Raw genomic sequence first — 24,612 nt, forward strand, 5'->3', positions numbered from 1 at the left:
CAAACTTCTCCAAAACATTTGACATTGTTTTACTCACACATTTCACGGTGCTTCAGCCTACTTGAATTTAAGCAGTGCGTGAAATTATCTCTTTTCTTATAGCTGTTCACGTTTTTCCCTGAGTAATTAGCAAGCTACATCCCCTTTGACAGAGGGACACTAACAAGCTCCTACAGTTTCCAGTGGGACAAGGAATCCAAAGCTACTAATAGCAAACAAGTCATTTAAACAAAAAAAGGATTACAAAGACTCGTTGCAAGTAGCTGGAAACTCACCCATATTTCAGATTAAGGCTTTCTGAGGAGTTCTTTTGTAAAGAGTTTTGACTCCATCTTACAAAACTATTTCATTGTTTTCCTTTGAAAACCAAAACATTGATTTGTTATCTACTAATAATTTCTTTGTATTGAAAGTAATTACGTGCTAGAAAGATGGAGAAGCGTTTTCCAATGGGAAAATGACGGAAAACTTAGTTTTGTTACAAAACCTCCCTCCGGAGATCGCAAAGTTGAAAGAAAACAAAAGTTACACAAATTTCTTTAAAAAGTTTTTCCATTCTTTGCTACCAGCCCAACAAAACAAGCTGCAAACTAAGCCAGAGCGCAGCTTATTTGCAAAACTTGATTGCTGAAAGCGCTTATAACCGCGTCCCCGTTAAATAAAGCGGGTTTTGAGGAGCTGCTGAGCGGAAAGGTGCGTACCTTGAGGACCTCCATGGGCACCTGGGTGGCGGGGGGCAGGCTGGTGGGGACGCTGACGTTGATGGCAGGTGTCTGGCTCACGGGCACTCGCTGCTGCATGAACTGGGCTGCCTGCTGCTTCTGCTGCTGCTCCCGACGCTCCTGCTCCTGCATCTGCTCACGCATGAGCTGCTGTCGGAGCAGGATTCGTGAGGTCATGCTGGAGGAGCTTAAGGGAGGCTTGGAAGCGCCAGGATGCTCGGAATTGCTGTGGGAAGACCAGAGAAAGACAGCTCAGCTTCCACCAAGCGGGATGGCAGCTCCAGGCCAGAGCTGGTGGAGTCCCAGGGGAACGTGGGGCGCGATGGGTGAGGATCCGCGGCACCGCGAGAGGGGAATTCGGAGCCGACCTGCTTCAGGTACTCAGTGGCCACCTTAGGCTGCCTTAACTTGACTACAGCCAAACCATTCCCCAAACGCCAACATCCAGCTGTAAAGAGCCATTTGTTCTTTCAAATTCTACAGCAACCGCCCACAAGAAAAACAAATGCTTTTATAGACAGTGGTAGGCGCATTTATTCCTTTTTTTTTTTTTAAAGAAAAATAGTAATAAAGAGCTAAAGCAAGTCTAATGATTGGTATGGATAATACCAATTGGACTCCAGTCCAATGATCTAGCTCAAAGTAAAGTGAATCTACCTGTCCCATGAAAACACAACAAAACATAGTTCACTTATTTCCTGCATAATTCTACCTTAGGGTTGGGCTTGCTGGCAGTGACTTTTCAGAGTTAGAAAGCACACCTCTACAAAAAACCCAACTCCCACCCCAGGCCCCCCAGCATCTTCTGAGCACCGTCAGATACAAAAAACAGGCAAAATAAACAACAGTAACAGCTTTATTCCAGTCATACTTTACTAAGAGCAACAGGCTGGCCCAAGCCAGTACACAGCACAGCTTTACCACCCAAGAGGTAAATCTAAGCCATTGGGACAGACTATGGGACTTGGCCATGGACTGCAGGGACACTTTCTAGAGCAACTCATCATTTACTTAGCCCACAGAACCAAAATCCATGGGCCATGCCTTGGCAAGCCAGCAGTAACCTTCCTGGTTCCAGGAGGAAGCTGCTTGTGAAACCCCCACCCCTGGCTCCAGTGCAGATACCTGCAGGATGCTGGCAGGACACACCAGTCTGGGAGCCAGCATCCCTTCCAGGTCTTGCTCGGAAGCTGCGGGCACTGAGCACTGCTTGTGCTCCGACAGCCAGAGCCAGCACTGCTGGAAGTTTTCTGGCTTTGTTTAGGACTGATGTTGAACACAGTTCAGGGCAGAAACAAAAAAAAGGAGAACCCACGCTTACTGCCCCAAGAGATCAAACTCTGCTCTTCCAGAGCACACATTTTGGGGGCAGGGAGGCAGGGGACCATCTTGCTATTTAAGACCTGTCATGTTGAAACATTCACAGAGACACTGATCCTTTTGATAAAACAAGAGAAAACCTTTGTGGTGAAACTAATGCAGCTGCGGAATAATCGTACTAATTAGCTGCTCAAGACAAGTCATTGACTGTGATACTTGTAAAAAACACTCCCTTTTCAATTAAGGGTGAAGCATTCTCACATCTAAATCCAGCAGCTTGTTTTCTGGCTGCACATCTAAACCACTTTCACATTTCCAAACCAAAAGAGATGCTTTATTTCCATGACCAGGATAGTTATAGATCAGTGGTCTCCCAATTGTTTTGATTATGCATTCCTACCAGGAATGTCTGAACATGCAGCCCCAAAATAAATTTACTTGTTTATTTATGAACTCCATACATTTATTGCCGAAATGCCCATATTTTCTTTCTGCCCACTAATAACACTGCACATCCCACCTCAGAGACCACTGTAATACATGAGAAAAATAAAAGCCACCAAAATGCTGCATTCAGGGAAGGATTCATTCTCCTCATGTTGGAAAAAGGCCAATTTTGTACCACACTTGTCAGCATTCTCATTTGTGTGCTACTGGCAATTTTTACAGATACCTAATGTTGCAAAATTCGTAGCCCAGCAGTTCCTCCCACCTTCTTTCATTTTGAACTGTTTCTCCGTCTATGAAAGCCAAGTGTGCTGGAAACCATCTCAGAAGAACCTTGCCATATACAAAAATGTTGGGGAAAGAGAGGGAACAGGAAGGAGAAATTATTTCCACAGCATTTCAAACAGATCCTGCCAGGAACCTCATCTTGCTCACACAATTATTTTACCTACTTGCACCAAGCATCCTTCCAGCTTCCTGCAGGTGATTCAGGACTCTACTATTGATCAAAAACCATAAACAAAAGCTTCAAGTATTGTGTCTTTTAATGAGACAACAGTCCTAGAAAATGCTGGTCTGCCAAATTCCTCCTCAAAGGGCAAAGATGCTCCAGACTTGTTTTCTTCTGCAATTCTGCTCAATATTTTACATGGCAAAAAAGCAGGGGAGCCCTGAACGCAGAGAGTGTGGACAGCCACGTGCTGCCAGACTGCAGCTACTGCCACAGCATCATGGAATTGTTTAGGTTGAAAGAGATCTCCAGGATCATCAGGTCCAACCATTAACCCAGCACTGCCAAGCCCACCACTAAACCACGTCCCCAAGTGCCACATCTACACGTCTTTTAAATACCTCCAGCGATGGTGACTCAACCATCTCCCTGACAGGCTGTTCCAGTGCTTGGCAACTCTTTCAGTGAAGAAATTCTTTGTAATGTTCAATCTAAACTTCCTCTGGCACAACTTGGGGCCATCTCCTCTTATTCTACCCATTACTAACTGGGAAAGGGAGATGGGCACCCAACCATCACACCATCAGTGCAGGTGAGTTCAAATAATGCTTATTCTGGGATAAAAGCTGCTGCACAACACCTGCCTGCCTAACCAGATGCTTCTGTCACAAGCACTGGGAAGGAACATGGACAGATTTCCTGTCATTTATTCCCAGGTGTCTGCAAAGCTCCTCCTGTGTGCATGACAGTCCCCCCATACCAGTATTCCTTCCACCTGCCAAGAGTGGCACTGATCAAACATGGAAAACACTTTGAAACTTTGGTATATCTTCCTCTAAGTCTGTCCCATGCATCACACAGATCATTCTCCCATCCAGCTTCCCTTCTGCACCACATCTGCTCACCTCCTCAAGCACAGAATAGAAGGACCAGAAGATGGTTTGGGTTTCATGACCATGTACCTCCACAGAGCAAACAGGAGGGTTGTCAGAAACTCACCTTTCCAACCAAAGAAGTGATTAAAAACTTGTTATTTCAAAAGCTTCATCCAGAGAGTTTTGAAAATGGTCATTTTCAAAGCTTCTTGACCTTACATGCTGTGCACAGGCAGATCTCCCGTGACCACGCTCGGTGCCAGGTACCACAGAACAATCCAGAGTGGACATGTGGCTCCAAAACTCCCCTACACAAACTGATTCACCCCCAGATTACGTGGAGCCAGAAGCAGAGCCCACACACAGCTAATACACGATGCAATTCAGATATTTCCTGCAAACAGTTTATGGAAACCATCTAATTGCAATAAATGAAACCGACTCATCCTTTTAATTGACACATGATTAAACCAGTTATCCATTAGCACTCTAATAAGCACAGTGAAATACAGACTGGGAGTTATTAGTTATGTGTCATGAGCCGATACAATTAATCATGAAGTGATAAAGCTGTATTAAATAGTTTAAATTACACATCCTTTGCACAGATGCCTGGGAAATGTTAGCTACTGCATAGATGAGTTATTATGCAGGTAACCATTACATAATAAAAGGCAACTGATCACATTAAAATCAAGTTTGATTCTGTTGCCATAGACCCACAGAAACCATAACCTTCCCAGATGTTTACTGATTATTTTATCTGTCCCCTTAGGCAAAAAGACAAACTCATCTTTCGTTGGTCAGTTTTGTTTTCAGATTCTATAAATTGATCAAACAAATGCTCTGGTTCACATGCATTAGTTATGAGTTATCTGATGTACAAGTATTATTTTGCACTATCTATGCATTGATTAAAAAACTTCTCTGGAGACTGTGAAGTGGGGAAAAAATTAACTTTGCTTTTTAACTACTTTAGAAACTTTAACTGGTTTTGAATACTTTTAAGAAAAAAAATTCTTCAATGTAATGTTTCTTAAGACAAATTAGACAAAGAGCCTTCAAAGCCACTTGTTCTGGGCAGGAGGGACTACCCTGCTATTAACTGAGAAATGGCACATAAGAGGGAGGCCGCTGCTCTCTTCCCTCCATTCATGCCAACTGTTTGTTAATGGGTTAGTCCACTGAGAAATCAGCCAAGAAAAGCAGATTTAGCACCTCAAGAAATCCACTGAGCTGGACCAGATCTCAGAGGTAAGAAATAACACCGGATTTAAACGCTTTTATTTATGTCCCACCCTTATCCCATTCATAATTATTCATAGAGATAATAAAGGCATCCGCATTTGAGTTGTAATGTTGGCAACCTCTCATCGCCTTACTTTAAAGTTTAAGATTGTGCTATGCTATAATGGTGGATACTTAAATACTTGACCTCCAGAAGTCATTTTCAGAGGAGACCACCACTCAGGTCGTAGAAAATCACTAGAGTTCCTTCAAAATTAAAGTTGATTTGTACAAATTCTGTTTACAATCTCTCTACCAAGCAGTAAAACCTCAAGAAACTTTTTGTCCCCTGTACTGTATACGTGGCTGAAGCAACAATGTCTGTATTAGCTTCTAACCTGCTAGCCAGCAATGCTGTTTACCTCAGAAAGGAGTGACAGGAAAGTGAAGAATAACAAAAGAAAAAATAAATGCAAGGAGGAGCCAGATTGCACGCACCAAAAAAAAGCCTAATACAAAATACAAAAAGTCCAGAAACAACAAAAAAACCCTTTTCCCCTTCAGCCAAGGTAAGGGATTGCAACTACTACAGCATTTTCCCTGGAGCACTTTGTACTTCATTGCTAACATTTAATAATTGATTGTGGGTTACAGCGACGCTCCGCTCGCCGCGCCAACTGCCTGGCGCTGCTTGAAGTATAAATGCAAAAAAAAACAAGCCCAAGATTTGGCACCCTCCTACGTCCTGACTTGCCAAGGACAAAGCAGTTACAAAAACGGTGTGGAGACCTTTATCAGCCTTTATAATAAAGCCAGGACTACGTTTCAGGTTCCTACATGAAAGGTTTCCGCACTTGAAGGTTACACGTTTAAAGAAATAGGCTGCCTGACCCTGCTCCACCATGGAGGTAAATGTTTTCTGTGCCTCCTAAATGCTTTTGCATCCTGACCTGCACTGCTTGCCTTGCACCATGGGCTGCACCCACAGAACAGAACACAGCCCAGAAGGCACCCACCCATTTGCCTGGATGCAGTGAGTGCACCTGGTCGGGTGGGAAAGGCAGAACCCTGCAACATCCATCCACCATGCACACCGACTACACCAAGGAGCTGAGGGTTGAATTTCAAATCAAATTAATTCAGGGGACTAACCTGCTTAAAAAAAAAAAAAAAAGACACAACAACAAAAAAAACCACCACACACAAAAGCCCTCCAAAATAACCCAACCCCACAAACAAAAATATTCAACCCTCAAAAATTTTTTTAAGTTGTTGTACACCATGTAGTAGTTTTCCATTTTTCTTCCTGTCTTTAAAACACACCTTCACAAGTGGCTGAACATAATGCTTTCTGAACCTAATGAAAACCTCTCTCATGACCCAGGAGCACTCAGTAAATAATTATTAAGCTCTGGGGGTGGCTTTTGCATGAGTGTTGACTTAATAAAATGCCGTAAGTTGATTTGCTTGAATGCCCATTTACTTGGGGATACAGCTCGCAGTATAGCCTGGAAAGCCTGATCTTGTCCAGATTAAGGAACAAGGTAAAATTAAGAGGTTCTATCCAGAAGCTGCAAAGGTCACATTTTACAATCCTTTACTACTACTGCTGATAAAAGGAAGATGAAAAATTACAAACCTAAAGTATCATCAAAGACCTCCATATTATAACAGTGATAATACACCAAGTTTTTTCGCACCAAAACTGAACTTCTGTTAGCCCAAATCTGTGGTTTTGCCATGAAGTTTTAGAACAAGAGACATATATATGTATATATATATATTTAAACACAGAGTCTTTCCCTCCTGAAAGCCACCCTCAGTACCTGAGCTGGTCAGCCCAGCTGCTCTGCAGAGGACAGTGGCCAGCCCCAAGCACAGTAATCCTCAATAGCCAGAGCACAACCTCCACCACACCAAACCAACCCAACCCCGCTCACGGTGCCCCGGCAAAGCATCACTCACAGACAGGGGCTGTCGAAGGAGCAGGGCATGAACATCTGGACAGCTTCCATCTTTCCCCCCAAATTTAGTGTCCACGGGCTTGTGCTGAGCACCCCCGGGTGAAAGCCAAGCGGCGCCCGGGCCGGCTGTGTCTCCAGGGGAGGCTCCAGATAAGGACCTGGCAACTCCAATCCCCAGGGAGCAGCGGCTCCCGGCACTGCAGACCTGTGCAATCCAGCACCTACCGAGGAGAAAACAACGGGCTTGAGGCGGCAGGGCCAGGGGGTACCACCAAAGGGCTCCGAAACATCCCGGGAGTTCGGAGTCAGCATCCCGCTGCATCCCGGCTCACCTGCATGGGAGCGCCGCGCAGCCTCCTGATGGGCACGGAGCTGCGGGGTCCTGGATCCGCGGGATTTGGGGTAAATTCCCGGCACCTCCGTGGGCTGAGCGGATCCCCAGGGGCTGCACCACCCTCACCGCCCCGCAAGGAATGGGAGAAACAGAAGACACGGGCTGGCATTGAAAGCACTTCTCCCATTCATTAATTAAAAGGGGTGTGATCGGGCCATTAACACCATCAGCGGATAAGGGCTGTCTGTAACAGCACCGTTTTCTCACGATCTTTATCGCCAAAAAGATGAAGGGAAAGGGTGGGTGCAAGACAAATTTGTTTTCTGGGATGTAACTTCTTCGCATTCAAGGTTCACCTAGGCGAACCTCCACCTAGGAACCACTGGACATGCATCTCTCAAGAGCCTGAACTACATCTGTAATGGCACAGAGTCGATGTGACACCATTTCCCCAGCTCCACCTCTTTTCTCTGGAAAAGAACACACAGCTACACAAATACCTCAAGCTCCTAAAAATGTCCCATGAAGGGCTGAAGGAATTTTAAATGTAGCTGACTGCATTACCCGATATTGGTTTGATGCTTTTCCTCAAATTTTTGAAGTTTCCATCACCAGCTCAGAGAAAATATTACCAAAAAATAAGAAGAAAAAAGGCATGGTGCAGATTTGCCTTTCACTTAGAAGTCTGACCTTGTTAAAGGCTTTTTAAACCTTTTTTCAGACACCACATCTATGGGCACTTCCCTCTCTAAAGGGCTCTACGCAAATTTGCAAAACAAAAAGCCAGATTGCTAAAACAACCAAAAGGTGATAAAAGAAAAAGCGAGGAGATAAGGCTCCGAGAGCAATCTCTGTAGTTTTTGATTTTGTAATGCAGAATTTACCTTTTTTAATCTGGGTAAACAGCAATGATAACACTGTCCCTGACAGGGAAGATGACGTATGACCACCACACTTTTTGATACTTTACAACTACACAGTGCCCAGGTCTGGCTTCACAGCACTTTTCTGTCATGTCTTGGCTTAGAAATTATCGCTTCCACAGCTGGATAACAAGTTTATTCACAGAGGCAGTTTGCAGCAGATGACAAGGCTCAATCATGTGGTGTTCACAGCTTCAATCCATAATTCACATGCCCAGACTCCTTCCCTGCTAAAAAGTGTCCCTCAAGGCTTACAGGACCAGCAATTCCCAGCCTAAACCATTCCATTCATCCAAGGTTTTCTGCTTATTGACTCCACTGTTATAGCACTATTCAACACCTTCCAAAGAGGATGAGGCAGCTGGAAGCCTCATCTCCTGCAGATGACATCCTGGCTCTGGCATGCTGAGCAAACAGGATCTTGAGGAGCAAAAGGGAAAGTGTTTATGGAAGACTTGTTTTAAATGATTAAGAATCCCAAACAGTCATGATGAGAACCACAGAATGAATTCGGTGCTTGGTATGTCAGCATTATCAGCACGCAGGACTTGCTCACAACACTAAAAACAATGTGCAAGGGGACAAACAACCCATCACTGCAATAATATTAACATTAAACCAGTCTTGGACAGATATTAAGCAAACTCTCACTTGAGTCTCTAGCCACAGCACTAGCTGTTCATTACTGGACCTGATCAGATCAGCAAATGTCTTTAGCAACTCTTCTTTCTAACAAAGCAACTCCCCAGGCCGCATAAACCAATTCCTCAGTGTCCCCATGCTTGGAACAAGCCTCAGTTTTAGAGTGCCTTAAGCATTTCTCATGTTTTTTCTACCTTTTTATCTATTTGTGGAAAAGTTACTGGGGCAAAGAGGATTGTGCAAGCTGAACTACTTGGGGTGAGGGTAAAAAAAGCCCTTATCCAGCAACAAGTTACTTTACCAACCGCTTGGATATTTACACTGCAATTACAATTTGCAATTGCAGGACAGATGTGCCAGACTTGCAGCCTTGGGTTTTCACAGCACAGGCAGGAAGGTGGGATAAGCTCCAGCTGTCCATGTAAGGAAGCATGAGTGATGTTTACAAACTGGATAATTGAGGCAAAGCAAAACGGAGGAATTGCCCAACTGCAAACAGCTAAAGACAGCTAAAGGCGGCCTTTAATTCCCTTGCTTAGGCCACTCAGTGCCCCCACAAAATCCCTGACATGGGAGAACCCCAAACAAGGCTCCTGGAGGAAGCAAACCTCCTCAGTTTGCCAGGCATCATTGCTATGCTGTCAGCAGCATCCTCAGTACAGGCACAGCCAGTAAAGAGCCCTTCTGTCACCAGCACCTCTCCCAAATCCCAGGTTTGGGGATTCCCAATGCTGGGTACAGTTTCTGTGTGCTTACAACCTCAGAGTGTGCACTGTGGGGCAGGATGGCTGGGGCAGAACAGTGCAAGTATTATTTGGAAGGACCTTTTCACCTGCCATCCCACAGCCATAAATTCTGTTTTAATTTGTCACATTTGCAGGATCTGCAGTCTTTCACAGAAATATCTGGCATTGATTTAAAGCCTTCAGCACTGGGGAAGGGTATCTCCAAGGACTTTTTTGGTAATTCCTCCTCTTCCCTCATCAAAATAATTCTGCATCTTGTTTCAAGCCAGAAACTCATGAACATCAGAGAGGGAATGAGGAAAATAATTACTTAAACATGGGATCACATGTAAATAAAAGAAATACCAAATGAAAACCATGGTACAGAATGAAGTCCCATTCAAAATAAAAACATGCAAGCAACATTTATACTTCTTGATTTCACAGAGTCAAAAATATATACAAAAATATCCGCCCTAATTTATTTATAGGTCTTTTAACACCTCAAATATGGCCCTGCTAATACACAGCCTTAATTTAATTTTGCAATTACCTTTCGGCTCTGCATGTCTTATGTTCCATCTAAAATGCAGAAGCACATCTCAAAGAGGAGATGCCAGCAACAATCTTCTGAAATAACTTTATGCAACCAAATACAATCCCAAAAATCAACACAGCAGCTGAGTTTCTAGAAAATAGGATTTTCTCAAGTAAAACTGTTCAGCACAGCCCATGTTTTGCACAGTTCAGTGACAACTGAGCCATGTTGTCCATGCCACTTGCAGCAGGAACACCACTTCTAACTTTTCAAAACACATTACAGCCCTTGGTTTACTTTTGAAAAAAGAGCAGCCAACTCAAAACTATTTACAAGCCTTTCTGTTAGACCCTCCTAATCTGTTCTGCACTGCCAGAAGCACAGCACTTGAATGGCTATTTCTGTTCAAAGCTATATTTGTTGTGGAACTACTGCAAACTCCTGAATCATGTAAACAGAGGCAGGAGCCAAAAAAATGTTTCGCTGGACTTGAAGTTCACATCTGCCTTAGTTACTAGGACAAAAAAATAAAGGCAGGGCTTAGCTTATAACCAATAAATCCTGCAAAGACTACAGTTAATCATGCATTCCTGCAACAGGGCTTTGTTTAATCTGGTTTACTTAGCATTTGTGACCTTGGCAATATACCTGCTGGAGCACTCACCATTTTTGTGGAGCAGCATTTCACACCTTCTGTTATTTTAGGCTTCAGCAGGCGACTGTACAGTGCTACATTAGTGAGCCAGGTTCATAAACATGCAGCAAAGTCACCTGGAAATGATGTGCAGCTCCAGACTTGCTGGAGCCCAGCAGCCAACTGTACTGCTGTCCCCAAAAGCAGCATTGTAGCAGCTCTCAGTCAGGACCTGCAGCTGCAGCTTTCGGGGGAAACAAATGCTTGGAAATGTGCTGCTGGAGCAAAGTGACCCTGCCACTTCTTCAGCTTCTTGGCTCAGAAAAGTCAGTGCTACACAAACCATGCCTTCACCTCACCCTACCAGTGTGGAAGAAAACTTCACCTTCTCTGCACTCACCACCTTCTATTCCTTATGATCCTCCTCCAGCAGGAACAATCCCCAATATTCCCAACAAGTTGGAAACCATGAAAACCCTCAAAACAACAACAAAAACCCACAGAGATGCTTGATCCCAAGTTCCCACAGGTTACACTGATCTACCACTTCAGGCAGGGACCAATTCTGCCCAGTGGTCTTTGGCACTGAGGTACTGCAGGCAGGAGGACAAGCAGCATATGCTTGGATAAGACATCACAGGTGGATTAAGTAAAACAGAAAAAAAAGTTTCCTTCATAACCCACATAAGAAATCTGGATTAACCTGTAGTAGCTTTTTTTTCCCCATACAACCATTATTGAATTCAGAAATTTAGTGTCTGCCTGATACTTAGTTGCCAATATATATCTAATACACTGAAAATATTTTTTCCTTCCACATTCAGGAACTGCAACTGGCTTTACAAGTATTCATGGGAGGAAAAAAAATTTTTTTTACAAACTCCAGAACAAACAAGATGATTTGCTAAACTTTCTTGTTTTTAAAAGCAGATAATGCAAGTATAATGGATAACAGCTTTTATCATCTATCTTACCATAGTTTATTTTTGTACAAATCTTGAACTTCATCTTAAACTAAGATATTTTACCTTTGAAGTGTTATACTTCTGTGTCAGTTCCCATCACACAGCTACAACCTGGCTACAGAATTTCTAATCTCAGTAGAACGATATGTATTTAAATTTGCCTTGAATTGACAATATAGACTACTTAAAGTTGCATTAAAGCCAGTAATTTTCAGAGTACCAAAAACGGACATCAACTGTCAATGCCAGAGTTATTCAATTAACACTTGCACAGCCAAAGCACTTTGCAATCCTAAACACAAGCTGCCAAAACAAACCCCAAAACAAAAACAGCCAAAAAGACAACCCCCATGCCTGGACTGGGGGAAGGCAGCTTCTGCAGGATTTCTCATCTGGCCAGCTCCCAGACATCTCCCTTTCCACACTAGATGGAGCTTTGTCCCCTCTTCCCCAGCCCTCTGGCAGTGCCCTGAGCTGGGATAAAAAGGGTAAAGAGGCAAAGGGTGAAACAGCAGCATCACCCCAGATAAACAGCCTGCAGCAGTGGCTTCAGGAGCAGCAAGACACCAGCGAGACCTGGGCTCTCACCGTGCCCTCCTGGCTCTCTGCTTTTAACACAGCCCTGCGTTTGCCATTTTTGAAGAATGGAAGATTTCAACAATTCCATGTCCCAATCCATCCTCAGCTCCTACCAGCCTTTACCATGGCTGCAAGGCACTGCCTGAACTCCCACCACAGCCAAATTACACTTCTTTTCCTCCCCTTTTCCTCCTTCTTTTCCTCCACAGCATTTAAGCTTATTACCAGATTACAGACCTGAATTTCCCAGTGGCCTTCCTGTAGCCCTCTTCATATTCCCAGTTATTTTCTTTCCAAATAAGCTCTTCAATCTCTTCTCTATTAACCTGAAACATCTGTTCCAAATGCCTCTGCTCAGGCTCCAGCCTTGGATCCACAGACACTTCGGGGAAGCAACTCATGGATAAAATTCCCCATGATTTGTATCTGTTGGATTTGGTCTGTATTGTTTCAGATCACAGGTCAAGAGAAACAGCTCATCCTTCTGGTGAGCTGCCACAACTCCATTAGGATCTTTCAAAGCACAACAGGATATGGTACATCATCTGTATTTCCCTGATGAATTTAAAGTCAATGGGACTGAGAGGAGCCCAGGGGAATGAGTCACTCCCCATGTCACAAATGGCCAAGCACTGCAAAGCACAAAAAGCAGCAACCTCAGGCTGTATCAGACAAGGCAATGCCAGAGATGATGGAGAAGCACAAAACCTGTGTGTGCCTTGTGGGCAAGGGCTCCTGCTTGGGCAACGTGCCCAAGAACATGGAGCTAAAATTGAGGGGACAAGGGAAACAAGCCCACGTTATAGTGGGAAGCTAAAGAAAAGTTTGGAGGTTGACAGGAGTGAGTGTTGCTGTCTATAAATACAGCAGAGAAACAAACACCCAGGAGAGAACAACCCTGGCACGTCACCAAGCGATATAAACCTGCCATGAACAAGATTAAATTGGTATCAGCAGTCTCATTCTGAGAAGTTCAGACCTGGAACCATTTCCAGCTGGAGGACTGGCGAAGGAACAACGTGCTCCTTTGCAAATAAAGACTGGTTGCCTAATCAAAGTAGGTCACTGTGGAATAAAGCAGCCAGCAACGAATTGCAGGATACAGAATCACAGAATCGGTAAGGTTGGAGAAGACCTTTAAGATCATCAAGTCCAACCTTAGACCGATCACCACCTTGTGAACCACAGCACAGCACTGAGTGCCATGTCCAGCCATTTCCTGAACACAGAAGATGCCCTGCAGGCAAAAGGACAGATGCAGAGCAAAACAAACCCTTTGGCAAAGCAGATGGATCTGAAGAAGTGCTGGAATATTGCACACAACGGGAGCTCTTGCCTTCACATACACCATGCTGAATTAAAGCAGCAAATAACACCTCAAAAATGCAACCCCTCCTTTCTAAATTATAGATTAGAGGTTCCCTCAAAACAAACAAACTCAAGAAATAGCTACTACAAAAAGAGACATCCTAAAGTAGACAGAAGGCATGCAGAGCAGGAGGTTTCATCCAGAGCAGATTTAAGAGGGAAATCTTTTGAAGGCAAGGCAGCAGCTGGAGAGTCCAACAGCCACCATCACCCAGTGGCTTCCAACACCAGGCTTTAGAGCAGAGCCCCTTGGGGACACATGGCCTGGGCAGTACAGACAGAAGGGGAAACCACATCTCTAGATCCCAGAATGATCCATCCTCTCTAGCCAACAGCCGTGCCCTGTTATCCTACCCAGCACTGACAAGCAGCACAAGGCATAACTGAAGCTTCCAGGCTCTTACAACATCTGCTCACAGCCTTAGCAGAGAAGAACCTTTCAGTTTGTTACAGCAGCATGAATACCCAAACCTGTGACAGCCTGTAACTGTTCAACATCCTCAATACGCCGTCCAAAATTTCCCCTGAAGTTCAAGAGTGGAGCATAATGAAAACACCTTCACTGACCATGTTATTTCCAGCCTGGGAACAAAGAACTCCAGCCTCCGGTGTGCTTTTAATACAGGCTAATTTATTCTGAAGAAAGTAATAATTAAGTAGACAAAACCAAAGTATGGAACCTGAAAAACACCTTCCTGTCTGGCAGAGCAAGTGCTTTCTAAGGACACACTAGCTCCTGCTGCTAAAATCATTTATTAAATGTAACTCAGGAAAAGCAAAGATGATCTCAAAAATACATAGCAATGCTAAGCTGAAAAAGTTACACTGAAAAAAACACAAAGCAGAGCAAATACATTAATATAGTCTCTTGTGATTAAATTAAGTCTATATCCAAGTTGTTTGAAATGGAAGTCTTTAATATTTGAGTGATTATGTATGTTTTTAAAAATCTTACAACTGTTTAGTACTACTAAAAAAACAGCACATTAAATCTTTACAGACTGGGATTGAGAAATTCCCTGAAACAAGAGGAAAAAAGCCCTAGGTAAAAAACCATAATAATCAATTTTCTCCACCCATCCCATCACATGCCTCTGCAGAACCAGCATCAGGTAAATTGGGGATTGCAGAGTCAGCCAGAATAAAGCAGTTCCCAGGCCAAAGGGCTTTCAACCAGGTCCAAGACCTTGGTACTGTGGTGGCCCAGGACAAAAAGTGCAGATGAAGCACTAGCAAGTGCCAGAAGGGAGGTGCTGAAACCAAAACCAGCCTGACAGTTACTTCTTCAGGTAAACTGTACTAATCCTTAGTTAAGAAAAACCTCAGTATACTACCATCAAAAATAAAAAGGCAATAAAAGGCTACTGTGATTCCAGTGAATGTTTGAGAGGGTGAAAAAAAAGCCTTTTCCATGTCCACCTGCAAATAACAGCTGGAGATAGCAGGGATGGGCTGACTAGCCTTAGCCTGGTGAAAAATAAAACAGGTTTTTAGCACAAAAATTCCCATATTTATCATTTTCTCATTGCGTTATTCAACAGCAGCATCATTTTATCAACCTCTCAAATCCTACCCTCCAGGAAGCAATACACACAGGGTTTTCCATAATCACTTGAGCACCAAAAAAAAAATTATGTTGGCAGAAAACTGATAGATTTCCTACAGCAAAGTCTCTTTATAATTTTTCATTTGAGATTAATTGTAATAAAGTTCCTTAGTACTAAAAAAACCAAATACGCAAATGTAAGGTGGATCCCAACCTGCAGGCATTTTTGTATCAGTTAACATTTCATGTTAAAACATGCAAAAAAATGTAAACAGTGAAGTTAAAGCCAGAACGAAGTTCTTTCTCATTTCAATTAAAAACATGAATATAACTACTTATCTTAAAATAATTTGAGCAACCTGGTCTAGTGGAAGGTGTCCCTGCCCTTAGCATGGGGGTTGGAATTGGATGATCTTTAAGGTCTCTTCCAACCCAAACAAATCTATAATTCTAGGATTCCCAGTGGTGTTGAGAAGCATGGGAAGAAGACAAGGAAATGAAAAACAAAACAAAGTGCCTACAGAAAACAGATTTAAAACTGTATTTCCGCATGGCAACAAAAAACATGCTGCTTGGAAACACCCTTCCATTTCTGTTTAACATAATGGTGGTGGGAATTCCTGCCAAAGTAAACTTCAAAAATTTGTTTGCCATGGAGGAAAACTGAGCAAACTGGAGTTCTGTGTGCAGAATCCTGTTTCAAGAGGGTGAAGGTTTCTTTGTTCCCTTTAGTGCCAGGTCACTTCAAACTTTTGTGCCTACATACTTTACTATGCTTGCAAAACCTTCAAAACAATAAAAAAAAAAGAAAACTTGAAGAAGAAAAATTTTAATAACCCACTCCTAAAAACCAAAAAATCCTTCCAACATGCCACGTGTAAAAATATCACCAAGTCTGACATCTTTCTGATTCTATCAGTCTACTTCCAAAAGTTTGGCATCTTTGAAATCAAAATATTATTCATGCAGTGCACAGAGAAGGTTTGTTTTTTTAAAAAAAAATGTTTGCATGAAATCCATAAAAAAAAAATAGATGTATTTAAAACGTTGGTAAAAATTATATAATCTGTCCTCTTAGATGGCAGTTTCTGACCATTAACAACCGTAACTACAGATAAGACCTTTTATTCAATTATCATGCTAAATTTCACATTTCTGTAAGCAGCACGATAAAGCAGCTCAATGACTCCTCCCCTGCTTATCTGTTATCCCAGTATCATTTCTGACACTAGAAAAATAATTGAAACTTTCTAGGTTGTGGCTCAGCTGCCCCAACAGATGCCTGTGCACTAACAAGAGTTTTCTTTCTGCATCTCTCCTTTCCAGGTCTTCTGAAATACCAATGGTTTTAAGTTTGTATCTTCAGCACGCAGACATGTGGGCAAACAGCAATTCCTGAAATTTGTTACTTATTCAAGATATTTCTTGTGGTATTTGTCATAGCAACCCCAGGATGTAAACTCAAATTGCAAATCAGACTTTAACTGCTGCAGGACTGGGGAGAAAAAGAGGCTGGTTGAAGTTATTAGACAGCAACTCTCATGGAGCATTTAATTCCAGCATTAAATTCAGGCATGTACTCAGCACATCACAACCAAACTTTGGGACATGGTCCCAAACCCAAGGAAATCAATAGCACTATTTTATTCTGATTTCCCATAGAATCTTTGGGCACAGCACAACATTTTGAGCCAAAACCTGCCTGCCCTTGCAGCACCTGAGGAAACTGCCCTCGCAGCAGCGTGGATCCCACCACGTACATTCAGCTCTGCAGTCCACAGCATCTGCCACGAGCAAACCCTGCCCCAGCTGGCTGCACATGAAAGGACATGCAAAAGCTCTTGTGCATGCTTGTTCAGCTGGTTTGAAAAAGAAAAATAAATGAGCAAAAAAATATTGGAGTTTTTTGTGGCTCCGAGTCAGGTAATTTCTCTATTTTCTTCCTACCTGGGCCAGGACGAGAGAGGGAAAACTAAAATAGAATGATGGTATACTACTGCTTCTCCATCTCTGCCAGGCAGCTGCAGGAGCTGACGTGCAGGCACAACCCCAGGCTGGCACCATAACTGCTCTGTGGAGCTCTGCTGCAGCTCAGAGAACAAAAAGGACCAAGGACTTACCCCGGGGATTCATCCTTTCACGTTTCAATCCAAGGCAAGGCAAGACTTCCCTGGGACCTGAGCTCCTGGTGGCCACAGAACCAAGACTGAACAGAAAGGTCTCAGTAAGCACTGGCTTCCAGAAACTGCACTTCCACTCCTACCATCCACCTCCTAACCCTGCTGCTGCATTTGTGGCTGCCTTTGTTAGAACACTTCTGCAAATGAAAACAGATGAGTAACTATTGCTGCTTTAGCAAACTCCCAAGCCCATGGTCACTAATAATAGCTTTGTTCCTTTTATTACTAAACAAAACCAAAAAAAAAAAAAAAAAGTTTAAATGCTTGTATAAAATGCACATTGCTGAATGTTTTCTTTCATTGATCCAGGGCTGTTTCCCCATATGAGCTTAGGCCCAGGACTCTGGAACAATTTCTGTGATCAACACGATGTGGAGTGATCTCAGGCTGTTCGAAGGGGCTTCCCTCACAAAAAAAAATTAAAAATCATGTTTTGTGCTCCTTCATTTGAGACATTGGGAATTCAATTAAAAAATAAATCTGAAAAGAGACATTCTTGCACAAACTAGAAGGCAGAGGCAGGTCTGAGCTCCCTGGCAGGAGAGCTGATGGATTCGGGGAGGCAGAGGAGCTCCTCCAGGTCCTGCCCAGCCCTGACTGTGCCAGGAGCAAACAGGTGGCACACAGGGAAAGGGCAGCGTGTGGGGAAGAGAAAGTGGAGGAGGGCAACAAGAGAGGAAGAAAACAGAGAGGGGATGAAGCCATTGCTGTGAAGTGACAGTGGGAGAACGACCGCAGGAAAGCCTTCCCTTGTGTGAGAAAAAGAAACAAGGAAAGCCACAAGAACTACTGTTGGTACAAAATTCTGCTTTTCCTCTCTGCAATCAAATCAATTACAAGAATTTCTGAAACCAATAAAAATAACAGGATCCCAAATCACCCCAAGCCTGCCAGGCTTCATTTGATGAAGCCTCCCACCACACAGCCCCTTTGGCCTGGGGTCTGCTGTGGCCTCCTGCTCTTCCCATATTCATGCCCCTGGCCAAGCAAAGGCCACGTCTCCTCCCTTCCTTTTTTTGGGGTGCAGGTTTTACACCAATCATGGATTGAAATGCAGCACAGCCAAGTCCAAGGCCTCCGTTATCCTACAAATGGTGCTGGAAAATGACTCGGAGCCATTCAGCTTTGGCTGCCCATGCTGGAAGGTGAGTAGACATCAAGAAAAAAAAAATGCTGAATATTCAAAATCAAGCCACAGCATTTTTCCATCCTAAAGCCTCTAGGGGTTTTTAGCTTATTAATTTCTGTTATTGGGCTGACTGCTGCTGAATGATCCCAAGCATTGCATGGCAAATGTTTTTTTTTCACAGGAAGTAACCAAGCCAAAAGCAGCGAAAGCATCCTCTTGTTCTTGTGTGAGCCCTTTTTTCTTTTTTTTTCCTTAGTTTATTTAAACAATAGCACCATGAAACAGCCTACAATAATGACTGTTACAAAATAGGAAGCTGAATTATTAGGCAAGCTCTGTCTGCGTAACTCAATCAGCCTAGGGAGGATATGACAGGCACGACCAAGACAAAGGACTGGACTCTGTGACCCCAGGCATCCTTCAGAATTCTGTTTCTGAGTTATTAAAAGCTGAAGTTTGCTTTTGCTCCTTGATTAGAGGCACCATTCCTACAAGTGCAGCAGCAAAGCACTGGCATTTCCCAAGAAAATGTATCATCAAGTGTGCACACAAAAAAACATTTTGGAGAGGCTGGGATGAGAACTCTACCTGAAAATAAGGTTCAAAATGGAAATTTCAAGTTTAGTATTTGACCTTTTGAGCACAGAGGGGATACACATAGCAGGTGAGGTAAATCATGAGGTAGTCTTCAAGCAAACACTCAACAACAGTTTTTGCAAACTAACCAAAAAATAGCTGGTAAAAATGGTCTGCAAGCAGTTGAAAGGTTCAACAGCACAGTTCTTCAATCCTGCCAAGAGCATCATCAGGACCAGCTCTGGAGGGCTGTATTTTGTAACCAAGGGCAGCCACCCACCACCCTGTCATTACAACAACCCCACTGAAACTGTGAAAACCAGGTCTAAGTGCTCGGCTGAGCAACACTTCGGAGCCAACAGCAACACCAGTGACTGAGCAAGAGCAATACAGGAACCTGCAAGTGAATCATTAACGAGCAATGATTTCTCCATTACTCACTGTGGATATAGAGTTACTGTGGGTAAGTTTTGTTTCTAAAAAAAGGGAACAGCCACCAACATGAGCACTAACACATTCATCAAAGCCCAGCACAACGTGGGAAGGAAAGAGGAAGGCACAGATATTGGGCAGGCTTTGTCCAGAAGAGCTGCTCATTAAGGAGGGCTCCATGGAGCAGAGCAGACATGCTGGGAGCAGCATCTCACCCCATCCCCTTCCACAGAGGTCACACATCTCACCCCATCCCCTTCCACAGAGGTCACACATCTCACACCATCCCCTTCCACAGGGGTCACACATCTCACCCCATCCCCTTCCACAGGGGTCACACATCTCACCCCATCCCCTTCCACAGAGGTCACACATCTCACCCCATCCCCTTCCACAGAGGTCACACATCTCACCCCATCCCCTTCCACAGAGGTCACACATCTCACCCCATCCCCTTCCACAGAGGTCACACTCAGGGGCTCGGGTCAATTGGGTGTTGATTTTGCATCACACCAAGAAATTATTAACTCATTCTACAAAAGGCATACAATTGTCAGGCTGCTGATAGAGATCAATAACCAGCTAATAAAACGTCAACAGTTTGACCTCTAGCCAAGTGTTTCCATACCCCTTCACCCGCCTTCCACAGTAAACCCTCCCAGTACATTTTCCCCAAGCATTTCAGTCTGTGCTACTGAGAATAAGCAACAGAAGAACTGAGCCGACATTCTCAGCCAATCTTTAGGCAAGATTAGCAAGCAATTAAAGCTGTTGTATGAGGAATTTTAAGTGCTCTACAACTTCATGCCAAACAAGAGCTAGTCAAGCACTGGAATTTATTTTTTGCAATTCTGTTCTACACAGAAACAGAGACAAATTTAAAGAAAAGATTTTTTGAAGCGAGGATTCAACCAATTACTAAAACATCTATTATAGTTTAAATAGTAATATATCTGAAAGAAAATCTGCATCAAAAAGGGACGTGCAAGGCTTTAGGATTGCTTGCAACCATAACGTTTCAATTTCAACTGAACTGGGGTGTTTCAATCATTTTTTTTCCCTTTTGTTGGTAAAACATAATTAATGGTAGTGCTAATTGCATGCCAGCCACTTTGGGTCAGCACATCCTGGGAACACTTTTGAAGGCCAGAACTGAATCTCAGCCCCAAAAGCAAATGAGAGCTTTGCCATCCCTTACCTACAACCAGATCCACCAGGACAGGTAGCAGAGAATAAAGCTTTTGTCCCAAGAGTTGATCATTTAGTCCCAGCTAAAAAAATCTTCATTAATTGCCAGGAAAACAAGATGGAGTATCAGAGAAAGACACACATTTCATCAGGGTAAGAGTTACAAGATGTTCAAGAGGAAAAGCTTGGTTTTGAGTACAACAGAAAATAAGGCAGATTTGGGGAACTGTCACTCCCAGCAACAACTGCACAGCTTGCATGGGTCTGACAATAAGGGTTGAAAATAATGATTTTCATAAACACACTCACTGGAGCAGAAAAAAATGTTACAATGAACAAAGCAAGTAGGCAAAGTTAAATAAGGTAAGTGAAGCCTGAGGTACAGTTTCAGACTGATCTGCTGTTCACATAAAGAATGCTCTAGTTCAAGATTAGGGGTGAGAAATAAGAAGTCATTAGCTCTTCTTCAAGGTTCATGATTCAAATCTGACAAAACACACACTTCAGTGTTTCCAAGCTTAAAGAAAATTCCAGCAGGGTCACAGAAGTCGCTATTTTTAGCTGGCTTAATCTCTGTGCACTCAAACACAGCTTTTGTACATGCACATATTTTGTTAGCACTTAAATAAAGGGAAAAAAACCCAAAAAAAACTCTGCTACCAAAAAATTAATCATCCACAAGTTCTGAAAATGCAAATGAACTTTTCTCTTAATATTAGCTGCTTTTGAGTGAACAGCACCGAGAAACATCCTATAGCTTTTCCAGCCAAAACTGCTACCGGAAAAAAACTGCCAGGTCCTGGAAAATATTCAGTGACAAAACCAAGAAAGAAGAATGTGGGAAGTTACCAGCAATTAATTTCTTCAGTAGGAAACAAACTCTTCCCACCCACGATGTACCTATCAGTGCAGCTGAGAATGTTCTGAAACCTGCAACATCCAGGCTGGGAAGTGCATTGGGAAGTGGCCGGTGCTGGCACTAGGAAGGAAAGGCAGCAGCCCCACAGCCCTGGCATGGCTGAGCCCTCTGACTAAAAGGAAATACCTCAGAAATCAGTGGGCCTGTTTTGGTTCCTTGGCTGGCTGCTCAATGCCAAGATGGTTTAGAGCTGGGGCTGTTAGAAGGGCAAAGCAAAGGGGTCAGACAAAGGAGGTTGGTCCAGAAGACCTTTGGGAGTCCCTTCCAACCCAAATTATTTCTGGCCCAGAAATAGTGACATTCAATCCTTGTCTCTTAATTAATTGTCATATACCTAAAAATATTTTGTTCATCCACATTAGAAAGGTTTCACCCACAGGATCAAGAACAATGTGGCCCAGGCACTGCATCACCCACTGGAAAGATAAATAAGAACATTTATAGTTGCAACAAGACTCTTGATCCTCTCCAGTAACTCCTCTGCACAGGTATTGCTACACAGGCTCTACACAAGTCATTTATTCTCGGGGCCCTTGTTGTTAAATTCTTTATTAATCCTTGTAAATTTGTCTGTTGACCTGCAGTAATTTTAAGAGATTCGGAGATTGAATGTTCATCCCAGCCAAACCCTTTTAATAGAATTAACTAGAGATATAATGTAAGCTTTTAATAATGTTGACAACTACTAAAATCCAGTTAGTTGAGCCAACAAGAAACCACTGAAACCTTACACATGCTCTCTTCTCCTCATCAAGCACAGAACTTCACGCGGAGGCAGCAAATTTCCTGACTGCTTCTTAAACACTAATGGATCAAATCTGACTGCACTGAGTGGCTGAATTCCCCTTCTTGCCCTGAAACAACAGTCAACCTTCAGCAATTTTCCTGCTCAAACCCAACACGTGCACACACACAGGTTGCTCAGCATACTGCTATTCCATAGCAGTGCCAGTGTGCCAGAGCACTTTTTATCACCTTTAAGCAAGTTTAGGAAAAGATTATGGCTTGGAGAAGCACCTTCTTTACTGAACATCAGTTTCAGTGACAAATCCACAATACTAATAGTTATTCAGAACTGAAAACAAGAAGTGCTTGACCAGTGTATATGCATTGGAAAAAAATAATCAGAATCAGTCAGAATCTCTCCTTGTTAGTTTTCTGTAAGTGGCAGAAATCTTCTAGCAGTCATAATTCATTACCAGCCATCATTTCTCCTAAAGTACGCCCCAAGGAAACTTGATGTACATCCAAACTTCTGCAAGCTTGCTCCTTTCTGTTGGATGCATCTTTCATTCTTCCTAAGAGTGCAAATCATGTTCTGGAAAGGCTACAGCATGCCAGGGATTCTTAAAATAGAAGGCTGTAGCTGGTGATCCTGCAAATATAAATACAGCTATTGCTATAGCAGTGGGAGTAACAGCAGTGACACGGACCCAAAGCAGCCCAGTGGCCAAACTCTGCTGGCAAGCAGCCCGTGGCTTCCCAAAACACAAGCAGGAGAAAGGGAACTGCCATTGAACTGTCTGAATGGGCACAATGCACACCAAATGAGTTGTGGCAAATTCACAGCACAATCTAAACCTTGGGCTTTGCTGTTTCTAAATTTAGGTGTTTCAGTGCAGGAAGGGAGGTAGGAGAGCTACAAAAATGCTTTAGTAAGGTAGCACAGCGAGCTGATTGCAGGTCTGTGTAACTTTGACCTTGCTGTACCAAAAAAAAAGCATTTGCAGCTGGCAGCTGGGGCATCATGTCCAAGTGCCACTCTGGTATGAGCAAGGAAAAGCACAACCCTGGCTTCTGTTTTGCAGCCTTAAGGAGAAGGATACAAACACCAAAACAAGAACATCGAAGAAAAAAACTGACTGAGAAAGGCTTATCCACCAAACTGGCAAAGCCTGTGAACCTTAAAGTCTGCTTAAAAATATTAGATGTCAAAGTTATCAAAGCACACCACCAGTCAGAACTGTGGCCAAGGCTAATATAATAATGTCATGTTTATTTTTGTCCCTGACTCCAGACTAGGTGCTCCAGCTATATCTGCTTCTTGTAGCACTTTAAAGGAAACACACACACTGACTGAGCAGAGCAGTAGAGGGTATATTAGATGATCTATTCCAGACAGCAGCCTTGCTGCATCACCAAATTAATAAGCCATTTCAGTCAACAGAAATATCAGAGCATATCTTGAGAAACACTTTTTCCAAACACTTTAAAATTACTGTTTCTATTGGACTAAGGACAGACAATATTCCATACATTTTGAAATAATTTAGTAAGCTTTGTTCGATGAACTAAAATAAAAATATTTCAAAAACATCATCTAATAGGTGACTAAGCCTTCAGACATGTGAAGATCTGGCCAGTGGTCAGAGCCACTCAAGCACGGAGTCCATCTGGCAGAGTCACTCATGCCACCAGACACTGCAGCACAGACATCTTGACACAGCAAGTCTTCCAAAACTCCTGAAGAAAATTCATGATCTCTCCAGTTTCTGCATGGAACAGAGCACTGGTGGGGACAGGGGAGACCCCAACACCCCAGTACTTGCCTCTGATTTCAGCTGCATTGTCACTGACTAGAGCTCAAGTATTAATGTGCTCTAGACAAACCAGCAAATCCTACAGAAGACCCCCTTCTCACATCTCCTCCCTAAGTCAGGCTTTGAGCTTCAAGACAAAGTTGCCTACCTGTCCCTATCCACTTTTCCTCCTTCCAGCTTGGTCATTTTTACCCCTCACCCCACACTCAGGGTGACAGGCTGCAGACACCACGAGCTGCACTCGGGCACAGGGAAGTCATTGTTTAAAGATCCTGGGCCAGGACTCCAAGACTCAAAGGAGATGGCCCAGACCACCCTTGGCCAATCTTGACAGTATTCAGTACAGCTACTTTGCCTTGCCTAAATATAAAGAAAACCAGGACAGATG

General features: G+C 43.2%; 1 protein-coding gene across 4 annotated transcripts in view; it reads right to left on the reverse strand.

Moving 5' to 3' along the window:
* MITF (melanocyte inducing transcription factor) overlaps nt 1–24,612 on the reverse strand; it is a 99,450-nt gene that overhangs the window by 43,159 nt on the left and 31,679 nt on the right. For 2 of the 4 annotated variants that reach the window (XM_030282813.4, XM_002193131.7), the window contains exon 2: nt 702–948. In XM_030282813.4, coding sequence (XP_030138673.1) covers nt 702–948 — 247 coding nt within the window. Of the gene's footprint in view, nt 1–701; nt 949–7,007; nt 7,123–24,612 lie in introns of those variants that run through there. The other 2 variants (XM_030282812.4, XM_030282811.4) reach the window with 2 other exon arrangements.

The sequence above is a fragment of the Taeniopygia guttata genome, chromosome 12 (genome assembly GCF_048771995.1).
Source record: "Taeniopygia guttata chromosome 12, bTaeGut7.mat, whole genome shotgun sequence".
In the NCBI taxonomy this organism is placed as follows: Eukaryota; Metazoa; Chordata; class Aves; order Passeriformes; family Estrildidae; genus Taeniopygia; species Taeniopygia guttata.